The sequence below is a fragment of the Seriola dumerili genome, unplaced genomic scaffold, assembly GCF_002260705.1.
Source record: "Seriola dumerili isolate Sdu_G_001 unplaced genomic scaffold, Sdu_1.0 BDQW01000149.1, whole genome shotgun sequence".
Taxonomy (NCBI): domain Eukaryota; kingdom Metazoa; phylum Chordata; class Actinopteri; order Carangiformes; family Carangidae; genus Seriola; species Seriola dumerili.
Genome location: NW_019174404.1, coordinates 10,684,634 through 10,698,194, shown reverse-complemented (window position 1 = coordinate 10,698,194; position 13,561 = coordinate 10,684,634). Strand labels below are relative to the sequence as shown.

Below are 13,561 nucleotides of genomic sequence, written 5' to 3'. Positions count from 1 at the left end.
TGAATGAGCGTCCTGTTTCCTTCATCAAACCAACTTTGACTTTTTATGCCATACTATACTATGACGTTTTTTGGCATTTTTCTTCCATACAACACTTTGTCATTTTTTGGTATTTCTATGCTTAATTATATTCTTTCGTCTCATGCCTTGACATACTATGACGATACTATGACCTTTTATGCCTTAATATAGTATGTTGGTTTTTTTACGTTTTATGCCATACTATACTATGACGTTTTTTGGCATTTTTCTGCCATACTACACTTTGTCATTTTTTAGCATTTCTATGCTTAATTATATCAATTTGTCTCATGCCTTGTCATACTATGACGTTTTTATGACCTTTTATGCCTTAATATAGTATAATGTATTTTTGACTTTTTATGCCATGCTATAGTATGATGTTTTTTTTGCATTTCTATACTTAATTATATCAATTTGTCTCATGCCTTGTCATACTATGACGTTTTTATGACCTTTTATGCCTTAATATAGTATAATGTATTTTTGACATTTTATGACATACTATACTATGACGTTTTTTGGCATTTTTCTGCCATACTATATTTTGACATTTTTTGGCATTTCTATGATTAATTATATTATTTCGTCTCATGCCTTGACATACTATGACGATTCTATGACCTTTTATGCCTTAATATAGTATGTTGGTTTTTTGACGTTTTATGCCATACTATACTATGACATTTTTTGACATTTTTCTTCCACACTACACTTTTTCTTTTTATGGCATTTCTATGCTTAATTATATTATTTCGTCTCATGCCTTGCCATACTATGACGTTTTTATGACCTTTTAAGCCTTAATATACTATGATGTATTTTTGACTTTTTATGCCATATATATATACTATGACGTTTTTTGACATTTTTCTTCCATATTACACTTTGTCACTTTTTGGCATTTCTATGCTTAATTATATTATTTCGTCTCATGCCTTGACATACGATGACGTTTTTATGACCTTTTATGCCTTAATATAGTATGATGTTTTTTTGACGTTTTATGCCATACTATACTATGATGTTTTTTGGCATTTTTCTGCCATACTACTTTTTGACGTTTTTTGGCATTTCTATGCGTTTTATGCCATACTATACTATGACATTTTTGGCATTTTCCTTCCATACTACACTTTGCATTTTTTGGCATTTCTATGCTTAATTATATTATTTCGTCTCATGCCTTGACATACTATGACGCTTCTATGACCTTTTATGCCTTAATATAGCATGATGTTTTTTTAACGTATTATGCCATACTATACTATGACATTTTTGGCATTTTCCTTCCATACTACACTTTGCATTTTTTGGCATTTCTATGCTTAATTATATTATTTCGTCTCATGCCTTGACATACTATGACGCTTCTATGACCTTTTATGCCTTAATATAGCATGATGTTTTTTTAACGTATTATGCCATACTATACTATGACATTTTTGGCATTTTCCTTCCATACTACACTTTGCATTTTTTGGCATTTCTATGCTTAATTATATTATTTCGTCTCATGCCTTGACATACTATGACGCTTCTATGACCTTTTATGCCTTAATATAGCATGATGTTTTTTTAACGTATTATGCCATACTATACTATGACATTTTTGGCATTTTCCTTCCATACTACACTTTGCATTTTTTGGCATTTCTATGCTTAATTATATTATTTCGTCTCATGCCTTGACATACTATGACGCTTCTATGACCTTTTATGCCTTAATATAGCATGATGTTTTTTTAACGTATTATGCCATACTATACTATGACATTTTTGGCATTTTCCTTCCATACTACACTTTGCATTTTTTGGCATTTCTATGCTTAATTATATTATTTCGTCTCATGCCTTGACATACTATGACGCTTCTATGACCTTTTATGCCTTAATATAGCATGATGTTTTTTTAACGTATTATGCCATACTATACTATGACATTTTTGGCATTTTCCTTCCATACTACACTTTGCATTTTTTGGCATTTCTATGCTTAATTATATTATTTCGTCTCATGCCTTGACATACTATGACGCTTCTATGACCTTTTATGCCTTAATATAGCATGATGTTTTTTTAACGTATTATGCCATACTATACTATGACATTTTTGGCATTTTCCTTCCATACTACACTTTGCATTTTTTGGCATTTCTATGCTTAATTATATTATTTCGTCTCATGCCTTGACATACTATGACGCTTCTATGACCTTTTATGCCTTAATATAGCATGATGTTTTTTTAACGTATTATGCCATACTATACTATGACATTTTTGGCATTTTCCTTCCATACTACACTTTGCATTTTTTGGCATTTCTATGCTTAATTATATTATTTCGTCTCATGCCTTGACATACTATGACGCTTCTATGACCTTTTATGCCTTAATATAGCATGATGTTTTTTTAACGTATTATGCCATACTATACTATGACATTTTTGGCATTTTCCTTCCATACTACACTTTGCATTTTTTGGCATTTCTATGCTTAATTATATTATTTCGTCTCATGCCTTGACATACTATGACGCTTCTATGACCTTTTATGCCTTAATATAGCATGATGTTTTTTTAACGTATTATGCCATACTATACTATGACATTTTTGGCATTTTCCTTCCATACTACACTTTGCATTTTTTGGCATTTCTATGCTTAATTATATTATTTCGTCTCATGCCTTGACATACTATGACGCTTCTATGACCTTTTATGCCTTAATATAGCATGATGTTTTTTTAACGTATTATGCCATACTATACTATGACATTTTTGGCATTTTCCTTCCATACTACACTTTGCATTTTTTGGCATTTCTATGCTTAATTATATTATTTCGTCTCATGCCTTGACATACTATGACGCTTCTATGACCTTTTATGCCTTAATATAGCATGATGTTTTTTTAACGTATTATGCCATACTATACTATGACATTTTTGGCATTTTCCTTCCATACTACACTTTGCATTTTTTGGCATTTCTATGCTTAATTATATTATTTCGTCTCATGCCTTGACATACTATGACGCTTCTATGACCTTTTATGCCTTAATATAGCATGATGTTTTTTTAACGTATTATGCCATACTATACTATGACATTTTTGGCATTTTCCTTCCATACTACACTTTGCATTTTTTGGCATTTCTATGCTTAATTATATTATTTCGTCTCATGCCTTGACATACTATGACGCTTCTATGACCTTTTATGCCTTAATATAGCATGATGTTTTTTTAACGTATTATGCCATACTATACTATGACATTTTTGGCATTTTCCTTCCATACTACACTTTGCATTTTTTGGCATTTCTATGCTTAATTATATTATTTCGTCTCATGCCTTGACATACTATGACGCTTCTATGACCTTTTATGCCTTAATATAGCATGATGTTTTTTTAACGTATTATGCCATACTATACTATGACGTTTTTGGCATTTTTCTTCCATACTACACTTTCTCGTTTTTTGGCATTTTTTTGCTTAATTATATCAATTTGTCTCATGCCTTGACATACTATGACGATTCTATGACCTTTTATGCCTTAATATAGTATGATTTATTTTTTTCATTTTATGCCATACTATACTATGACGTTTTTTGGCATTTTTCTTCCATACTACACTTTATCATTTTTTGGCATTTCTATGCTTAATTATATCAATTTGTCTCATGCCTTGACATACTATGACGTTTTTTGCAATTTTTCTTCCAGACTACACTTTATCATTTTTTGGTATTTCTATGCTTAATTATATCAATTTGTCTCATGCCTTGACATACTATGACGATTCTATGACCTTTTATGCCTTAATATAGTATGTTGGTTTTTTGACGTTTTATGCCATACTATACTATGACGTTTTTTGGCATTTTTCTGCCATACTACACTTTGTCATTTTTTAGCATTTCTATGCTTAATTATATTATTTCTTCTCATGCCTTGACATACTATGACGTTTTTATGACCTTTTATGCCTTAATATAGGATGTTGATTTTTTGACGTTTTATGCCATACTATACTATGACGTTTTTATGACCTTTTATGCCTTAATATAGTATGTTGGTTTTTCGACGTTTTATGCCATATGACGTTTTTTGGCATTTTTCTGCCATACTATATTTTGACGTTTTTTGGCATTTCAATGCTTAATTATATTATTTCGTCTCATGCCTTGACATACTATGACGTTTTTATGACCTTTTATGCCTTAATATAGGATGTTGATTTTTTGACGTTTTATGCCATACTATACTATGACGTTTTTTGGCATTTTTCTTCCATACTATATTTTGACGTTTTTTGGCATTTCAATGCTTAATTATATTATTACGTCTCATGCCTTGACATACTATGACGTTTTTATGACCTTTTATGCCTTAATATAGTATAATGTATTTTTGACATTTTATGACATACTATACTATGACATTTTTTGACATTTTATGCCAAATTATACTAAGATATTTTTTAGCATTTTTACGCCTAATTATATCATTTTGTCTCATGCCTTGCCATACTATGACGTTTATATGACCTGTTATGCCTTAATATACTATGAAGTATTTTTGACGTTTTATGCCATACTATACTATGACATTTTTGGCATTTTCCTTCCATACTACACTTTGCCATTTTTTGGCATTTTTATGCTTAATTATATCAATTTGTCTCATGCCTTGCCATACTATGACGTTTATATGACCTGTTATGCCTTAATATACTATGAAGTATTTTTGACGTTTTATGCCATATTATATTTTGACATTTTTTGGCATTTTTATGCCTAATTATATTATTTCGTTTAATGCCTTGCCATACGATGACATTTTTATGACCTTTGATGCCTTTATATACACTGTTACTAATAAAGTTGGGATAAAATATTTCTTTCCTCTTTCCATGAAATGATTATGACAATGTGAGTTATTTCATTTCACCTGGGTAATTAGGACACACAATGTAATCATCGCACCTGGTCAAAAGTGATTACTGATGCATTTAAATAGGAATAAACAGAGGACTGTGTCTAAAAACAAAATTATTCCAACTTTATGGGCAACAGTATATATGTAGTGGACCTTGGCATCAAATCAGATCAGTGTAAAATGCAAAAATGAAGATAAACCACTCTTTAATATTTTTTTAAATCTAATATATGTTTTATTACATTTCATTTGGTCACAAGCTTCCACATTTACAGTGCATTGAAACAACAGTGCTTATCTTTAATGAAATATTTAAAATTCCACTGCTTTTTCAAAAATCTCAAGCAGAATGGTGAGTTATAAAAGTAACAGACAAAAATAAATTTACAAACATTCACAACTACAAATTATTAGTGCAATCGCTCAAATCAAAACTTGGATGGCAGAATTTCACCAGTCAAGCTCCATGTCAGCTTTGCTCCACACATATTTCCCTCCTCTCTTCAGAAACATCTTTTCATCAAAGCCACTAAAGCAAATGGCGTCTTTTACTCCCACATCAAGGATGGACCTGGATGGGTCCTTCCTTCCCTCTCGACAGTCCAGGAAACGCATCTGAAAATGAAGACAAGGTAAATTAGCTTGGGAGTCACACCTTTAAATGCTCATCAGATAAGGTAAATTACCTGGAGTGAAGTGCTAAAGCTAACTTTTAGGAAATGTGGAGGCACAGTCACACTAACTAAGGTAGGATGCATATGGCCTGTAAAAGTAGAAATCTGTAGGGAAATTAGTTAAATCCATAAACAATATAAAGTACTTACATATTCATCCAGGATTAGGTAGGAGTTTCTCATCTGTGAAGACAACCAAGATGACAAGTGAAAATGTTGCTTTTGTAGTGCCTGCCTTTTCATTCCTAACACTGTTAGACCATTAACTGTACATGTCACCAACACTGCTGATGTTGCTCCACTCCGAACAAAAAAATGTCTTACAAATATTTTACAGTTTCATTACTGACTGACTGACCTTGGCAGAAAGTCAAATGAAAGTGGCTGCAAAGTTTCAGGTTGTATGACACACTGCACTTGCACACACTCTTGTTTCACTTCCTCAAGAGTATTTTATTAGTCTGCTTCGAAGCTGAATGACAATAACCTGGATAGTTTGTACTCTAATTGTAAGATTTGTTTTCTCTTCTTATTTTGAAATTAAAATTTACTGTGGCAGAAAAGAATCCCTTTTTCATTCACATTAACTATTTACTGCTTGTGCAAACTGATGAGCACAGTGTGATACATGTATTCGGATATTAGCAAATAAATTTAGCCACAAGTAGAATTCTTATCATTGTTTATTTCCCATTTATATTTTGATATTGTTAAATTAGAGGGACGGGTGGCAGAGTGCAGGGCACCCCAGGTTAATAGGAATTTTTTGAAGTGAGTGGATAGCATGGGACATATTAATATAATAGCATTTTTTTGACATTAACTATACAAGCTCACATGATACAGACTCTAGTTCATTTTCTCTTTTCCATTTGTTAGATATAACTTGCTATCATTCTTTTATACGTCAGAATTTCCAGGCACAGCATCTCAATATGACAATTTTGCTAGTGTAAGATTATAAGAGAGAGAGAGGATCACTGATAATACTGCGCCTCACCCTAATTCCTCGCATTAATTTATATCATAGAGTGTCAAAGGTTCTTATGAGAAGTTTACTTCAATTGAGAATGGATGTAAGTTAAACATATAGTCATACTTGTTGCAATTGTTTGGAGCCTCATACCTTCTCATTGGACTCAGGGACAAGGCAGGAGACGCCGCTGTGTCTATCCAGGAACTCCTGAAACTGCTGGTCGCTGATGATGAACCTCTCTGCCTCTCTAAGGGCTGTCTCTCCTGCATTCTCCCCATCAATCAACAGACACTGGAATACCTGTGCACAAGTGTGATGAGTATGAGGATGAGTATGTGTGATGACACAAATATACACTAAAACGGCGGCAGCTCCTTTTCTGTCGTTACCTTCCAGCGGACTGGGTTGAGCTGGATGATGTGCTCTGTCATGTCTTCGTCAATGTTGAAGGTGTTGATGACCGAGTTGATTTTGAACGCCACTTTATACTGCTGGCACCAGTTGCAAATCTTGTAGAGGTTGTCAAGGTGGCTCTTCCTTCCCTGAGCTCTGCCGATCATCTGGTTGGTTGCATCATCAAAACTGTCACAGGAGATGGCCAAGATGTCCAGAAAGTCACCTGACAGAGAAAGATAGTGTAATTCTGAATATTCTGCATAACATTTGCATTGGTGCCAAATGTAGGAAAAAGTTTTTTCCTCTTTATATGTTGCCAACTAGTGTGTCATATGGTAAAAAGGAGTTAGCTTACAAATAATGTATATAACAATGAAGTCAATGGGAGCTTACCATATTTCTGGAACCATTTTTCTTTGATCATGCTTCCATTGCTGACGATGCTGACACTGGGGAGCTGCAGGTCCTGTTTGCAGTACTGAGTTAATTTCCCCAGAAACTCTCCCTTTTCGTGCAAGAAAGGCTCTCCTCCTGAAAAGTTGATCTTTTCCATGCCTAATAAGCAAACATATCAAATCAACAGCAAGAATTTTGACAGCATATAAAAGAACAGAATATCTCACCTGATAGATTTACCTGTTTCCTTCAGAAGTTTGAGGCCCCTCTTGGCTTCTTCTAGAGGCAGTACGAAGGATGTTTTTGCAGTGTGGAAACAAAATCCACATTTATAATTACACTTGCGTGTAAAATGATAGTTGACACTTGTTGGAGTTGTTGTTTGTACTTTACTTCCGTCCAGTGCCCTGCGAGGCGAGTTTGTTCCGTTGCAGTCTCCTGCTGTCCAGCACTTAACTATTGAAAAGATGCTCACAAAGATGAGGTGCAGGGTGCTGAGGCAGAGCTGCAGCAGCAGCTTCGGAGGCACGACCACAGAGGAGAGGATCATCTTCATACTAACCGTATTACACTTGGCTCTGTTTGCAGAGTGGACGCTGATGCATCTTAAATAGAGAGCTGCAGGGCACGCCTGCAAATGAGAAAAGGAGAACTGATCAGCTAAACGACTGACAAGAGTTTCTGTTTACAAACTACGAAAACGAAACTCAGCGTTTGTGGCCAGATTACTCTCACTCTCTCGCAATAAATAGATAAAATGTGACTCACTAGGGGAGATTATATCAGTACATTATTATCAATCCACCTTAAAATCCACCTTCAGTACTTTCAATAAAATATAATAGCAGTTTTCAAAACCTTGCAGAGGAACGCTCTAATTAATCTTTTTCCTAAATAAAAATAAATATTTAAGTTTATTTTTCATTTCATTTTATTTAATTTTTTTTAAATTATTTCTTTTCTGTATCTATGTTTTAATTGGAATATGTTCACACCTAGTTCATTTTTCGCCCTTGCCAAAACAATGTGTGAGTCACTACTTTACCATGATAACTATTTTCTCACTCCTGGTGTCTGAGTTCATCGTTCTACAAACACTACTTTTTCCCCAGAAGTACTGACCCTCCTTTTGAGGATAAGTTTCGTTTCTCACGTTTGACGCTGCTACTTTCGTTTCCCCCTGCAGCTTCAATATTCTGCTTACGTAACACTGTCAACAATATCAGTAGTGTTGGACGCTGACAAGTAGCTAGCTTCAGAATGGCGCGGCGAACAGCATCTCTTCTCCCTCAGTGGTCCTCTCGTATTTTCTCAGTGGAGCTGGATGGAGCACCTCACTATTTTGCAATTAATGAAAAGCACCGGGGAGAAGAAGTGCCGCGGCTGTTCACATCAAAAGCACAACACTATGAGCGGTGTTACTCTCTCCTGGTCTGCAGCAGCGACAGAGTCAGGAGAGCGAAGTTCTACGGGGAGTTGAAGGACAAACTCCTGAGACACTTGTCTCCAGAGAGTGATTTGTCTCCCATGTCCTCGTTCCTGCCGGACGTCAAGGATTCTCTCGTCAGGGGGTATTTCTTCAAAGGTGATTCACAGAGTTCCTCCTCGACAGAACGACTTTTGCAAGAGTTAATACAGCGTGACCCGGTGCTGGTGTGCTCATACTTGAGAGGTGAAGACGGTCAACTGTGGACTCAGCGTCTGTGGCCACCTGCAGAGAGCCAGATGATGGAAATGTCGAAGGATTACTATGTGGTACCCTCAGAGGCGCCGGAATACCACCCATCTGTTCTCAACATCGTCAACTCGGATGTGTTCTACAGTTTTAAGGAGGCCCACGAAGTCCTAAAAAAGGTTATCATACTCGCATTAAATGCACAGAGCTGTCACATAAATAAGCAGTGTAGAGATAGAGCTGCATTTACATGATGTGGCAAACTGGCGCACTCATGTGGCAGAGGCAGGTATAGCAGTGTATAACATAGTGGCCCAAAGCACTTGATTCTGCCATTAATCTATCAGTGCCAGGTGGCCCACGGAAGTGTGTGTGTGGGGGTGTGTGTGTGTGTGTGTGTGTTCATGTGCATCACAGTCTATGACTCCCTCCTGCCTCCTCTCACTGCAGCAAACTGATTTTATCTGTTCTGCAGTGTGGTGACATCATCCCAGAGGCCAAGTCTGTGCTGGAGCTGCTGCCCAGTGGAGCGGAGACCAGAAGCAAACCAGACTTCCCTGTTATTGTCATAGAAGGCCTGGATGCCACAGGTTAATGCCATTACCTCATAAATAAATATGTGATCAGTTTTGATGTATAGATGTCTTGCTAAAGTGATTGCAGGTTGTTGTCTGCTAAAGCCATTATCTGCCAGCGAGCGTCGCATAATGGAATATCATGTATCCTGACCTCAGAAAAGTTACATCACTGTGAAGATGGTTTATTTAATAGCTTGCTCATGTAATGCTCTTCACCAACCTCATGGAAACCATGTACCTAGGATAGGAGCAGGCTAGGTCAACATTTCAAGACTCATACCAGTCCCTTATGAGATCTAAAATAGAAAAAAAAAAAAATTTTCTTATTCTATATTTTATGCTCTGAAAATGTGCCCAGTCGTTGTGTCTCTTTTTTTGTTTGTGAGGTGACTCTTTCTCCCACATCCTCTTCCCATCACAGGAAAGACCACTTTGACTGAGTCTCTGAGGGATACTCTGGAGGCCGTTCTACTGCGGTCCCCTCCCCAGTGCCTGTCCCCCTGGAGGGCCCGCTTTGATCAGGAGCCACCCCTCATCCGCAGGGCCTTCTACGCTCTGGGGAACTACATCACAGCAGAACAAATAGGCCAGCAGGGCATGAAGACACCTGTCATCGTTGACAGGTAAAGGCAGCTGAGATGTCACTGGTGGAGGGAAAGTTTTGTAACCTTTTCTTTTCTCTTGTAAGAAGTTGAGGAGGATAGAGGGGACAACAGAACACCCTCCACAGGGATCTAGACCCACAACTCAGTATTTAACATCTCCTGGTCTACCTATGAGGCTAGTCACCTGATAAAAGAGCTATCCATCATTCCCCTTTCAATCCACCATCCATTATCTGTCCCCAGATTCTGGCACAGCACAGCTGCCTATGCCATCGCCACAGCAGTGAGCGGTCCATTGTCCAACCTGCCGGCTGAAGGTTCGGAGGTGTACCGTTGGCCCAGTGACCTGCTCCAGCCCAATCTGGTGGTCTTACTCACTCTGGACCCTGAGGAGAGGAAGAGGAGGCTGAGGAACAGAGGTCAAGGAAAGACAGAGGAGGAGCAAGAGCTGGACCACAACCAGCTTTTCAGACTCAGGTGAGATAGTAAGATTGTATGTATCTGTTGGATACCTAAAAGTTGGAGTTAACAAGTTTACAATCTGTCATATGTGCATCCGACAGTCCAAAACCCAGAGATATTAAATTTACAGTCAAACAAAGCACAGTAAAGCAACATACACTCAGATATGAAATTAAGAACGATTTATTGTTTGAAATAAAAATGATTGCCATTTCATTCTCTGGCGTTTGACTAATTGATTAATAGTCTTAATAGTCTAAAATGGCAATAGTTGAGTTCATTTTAAAATGATTGCAAATAAGCTAGTTCTAATGAATTCCATGAATTGTGATATCCAGCATACAAGCTGAGTTATCTGTTTTATTAGAAAAATCCCACTGGAAGCAAGTATTCCATAAAAAATGTCCACCTGTTTTGGAAAAAGTTGATTGAAAATCATTAAACCACATATACTGAAAGCCTAAATAACTGGATAAGATGGGCATTTATTATTATTATTTACATTGTAACATATAGTTCTGATGATATAGGTTCAGTATGACAGCACTACTGTATGGTACCCACAGTGGATAATGACCGATAAAAAACCCCAAAGTAGACACACTTAGCTATGTGACGTGTGTGAACAAATGTTTCACACAGTGATGAAAAAAGTTCTCTGTAAGTGAGAAAGCATGAAACCACAGATGGGGTACAAACTGTACTGCATGTTTCACTGAGTCAGGTCAGCTCAGTCTAAGTCTGATCCATCAAACACTTAACAATCAATTACTGTCTCATGGGGGAAGCAGCTGATGAGAAAGAACAGGTGATTAGTTGCTGAGCTGTTGTGCTCCATTAAGCTGGCCAAAACTCGAAGGCACTGCCGGCCCAGTTAGTCACTACGCAGACAGGTCGATGGCTAGTTTCATTCATCCTCTATCCTGATATAATGGCCTTTCCACATGGGACAGCCAGATGTTGGGCCAGCAGAATTAGAAAGCGGAGGGAGTTGACTGTCTGCCGCTGAGACAGTGAGAGATTCTGCAGACTTGGTCAATCACTACCACAAAGACTATTGTTCATTTGTCTTAGGAAATTGCTACACTCTGAGCCATCTGTGTTTTTTCTCATACTATATTTCTCAGTTGTGTTGCTTTTTCTCACAGTCCTCACTGTTCACCAAAACTTTGAGCTGGCAAAATACTCAAATTTACCCTGAAAACAGATTACACAGTGCGATTATACGTTCGCCATGTTTATATGTATATATTTGTATTACCATTTGTTGACCAATGTGTTTGTGTATATGTGTGTGTGTGTGTGTGTCTCTGCAGAGTGGAGGAGGCTTACAGGAGGATCAGTGGCCCATCTTGCATCACTGTGGATGCTAGTCCTTCTGCAGACCAAGTGCTCCAACAAGTGCTGCTTTTAATTAGGGGCAAATGCCACTTGTAAACAGTTCTCCATCTCCCCTGCTGTCGGCCAAGCATCAAGTGGATGCGGTACCAACTTTCACCACTGGGTGCCAGTAAGGTGTTGTGAATATGATAGTTGGAGGAATGGTGGCCAGATTGGAGTGTGGAGAAGAGATGCTATTCAGAATAAGTAAAGGTTGAATGGCCAGGGGCCAGAACTCCATGCTACAATCAGAAATACATATTCATGGAGAGACACACACACACACACACACACACACACACACACACACACACACACACACACACACACACACACACACACATACATGCATGCACGCACAGATACTGACACACTCACACACAAACAAAAGTATTGTTCAGAAGAAGTGTGCATTTAACTGCTGTTGTGACCTCTCAGAAATCAGACACAGAGTGGCTGCACTTATTAACAGGCACTTGTACTTGGACTGACACCAAGGAAATAGATTGAAACATTAATATAAGCATCCAGTCATATCCATTTCTTTTAAGTTCACAAACAGGCAAAATTCAAAATAGATATAATAAACCCACAAAATAAAAACATTAAAAAAAACTATATGCTTTCACTTTGCATTCAGATAAAACACTTAACAATGATTAATATTTGTTTAAAAAAAAAACTGTTTCAGATTAAAGGAAAATTACACTAAACATGTGAATGTTGTCTTTCTTTCTCTTACATAAGCCACAGAAGTTGGTTATTTATTTTTGAGTTTTACCTGTCTTATGTAAGTGCCTGTGAACTTTCTGTTTTCCATAATAACCAATAACCATAACAACTGATGCCATGTGTATTGATAACCTGTATGACTCACGATGGAGCCGTTGAGTACACAGAGTGCTGTTTGTACTTGATGTTCTCATGGGCACACGTAAGTGCACACATGTATACCTACTTATGTAAACACACACATACACACACAAGCATGCACATTTACTAAGAGCATATACTGTAACTCATTTATATAGGGAGGAAGTGTATATTTGGCCTATGTGATGGGAAGATTAATTGGAGGTTTTAGTAATTATGAGCTTGGCAAAGCTGCGGGCTGGAGAAGACAGAGTGACCCATCTCTTTTACTGTGATGCATCAGCAGAGCACCAACCACTGCAGACCCTATTCATATGGCAATTAATGGAGCGCTGTATATCAATGTCATTCCAATGCTCCCCCACATAAGCGCATGGATTACTCCTACTACCAATTACAGCAATCCAATGTTTTTACTGAGTGGAGAGGTGCTGTAGATGCAAATCTTACCATCACATGTAATCACATAAACTAAAATAAGGTGTCATTATGTTTATGGAGTATGGATTCCTCAATGAGGTAAGTATCTGAGGACACTTTACTGGATTCATAAGCCCTCAGCTGCACGGTGACGCTG

General features: G+C 37.1%; 2 protein-coding genes across 2 annotated transcripts; one reads left to right on the top strand and one right to left on the bottom strand.

The window, feature by feature from the left end:
- Positions 1 to 5,174: 5,174 nt before the first annotated feature.
- rsad2 (radical S-adenosyl methionine domain containing 2) lies at positions 5,175 to 8,518 on the bottom strand. The gene is made up of 7 exons (XM_022750466.1): positions 8,457 to 8,518; positions 7,652 to 8,042; positions 7,409 to 7,570; positions 7,009 to 7,238; positions 6,770 to 6,919; positions 5,794 to 5,826; positions 5,175 to 5,584 (listed from the first exon to the last, which is right to left on the bottom strand). Exons 1-7 carry the CDS (start codon positions 8,493 to 8,495, stop codon positions 5,420 to 5,422), a joined length of 1,170 nt encoding a protein of 389 aa, XP_022606187.1. The 5' UTR covers positions 8,496 to 8,518; the 3' UTR covers positions 5,175 to 5,419.
- A 98-nt stretch (positions 8,519 to 8,616) lies between these two features.
- Positions 8,617 to 12,812, top strand: cmpk2 (cytidine/uridine monophosphate kinase 2). Its single transcript, XM_022750465.1, has 5 exons — positions 8,617 to 9,265; positions 9,562 to 9,676; positions 10,086 to 10,287; positions 10,513 to 10,746; positions 12,048 to 12,812. Exons 1-5 carry the CDS (start codon positions 8,672 to 8,674, stop codon positions 12,166 to 12,168), a joined length of 1,266 nt encoding a protein of 421 aa, XP_022606186.1. The 5' UTR covers positions 8,617 to 8,671; the 3' UTR covers positions 12,169 to 12,812.
- The last annotated feature ends 749 nt before the right edge of the window (positions 12,813 to 13,561 follow it).

Bases quoted from the DNA above. Each gene is read 5' to 3' on its own strand.
- rsad2 (XM_022750466.1), bottom strand. From the start codon at position 8,495: ATGAACTCAGACACCAGGAGTGAGAAAATAGTTATCATG. The intron at 7,571-7,651 runs GTAAATCTATCA...TTTGCTTATTAG, and splicing joins CAAACTTCTGAAGGAAACAG to GCATGGAAAAGATCAACTTT. The intron at 5,827-6,769 runs GTATGAGGCTCC...TTGTCTTCACAG, and splicing joins TCCCTGAGTCCAATGAGAAG to ATGAGAAACTCCTACCTAAT.
- cmpk2 (XM_022750465.1), top strand. From the start codon at position 8,672: ATGGCGCGGCGAACAGCATCTCTTCTCCCTCAGTGGTCCTCTCGTATT. The intron at 9,677-10,085 runs GTTAATGCCATT...TTCCCATCACAG, and splicing joins AGAAGGCCTGGATGCCACAG to GAAAGACCACTTTGACTGAG. The intron at 10,288-10,512 runs GTAAAGGCAGCT...ATCTGTCCCCAG, and splicing joins ACACCTGTCATCGTTGACAG to ATTCTGGCACAGCACAGCTG.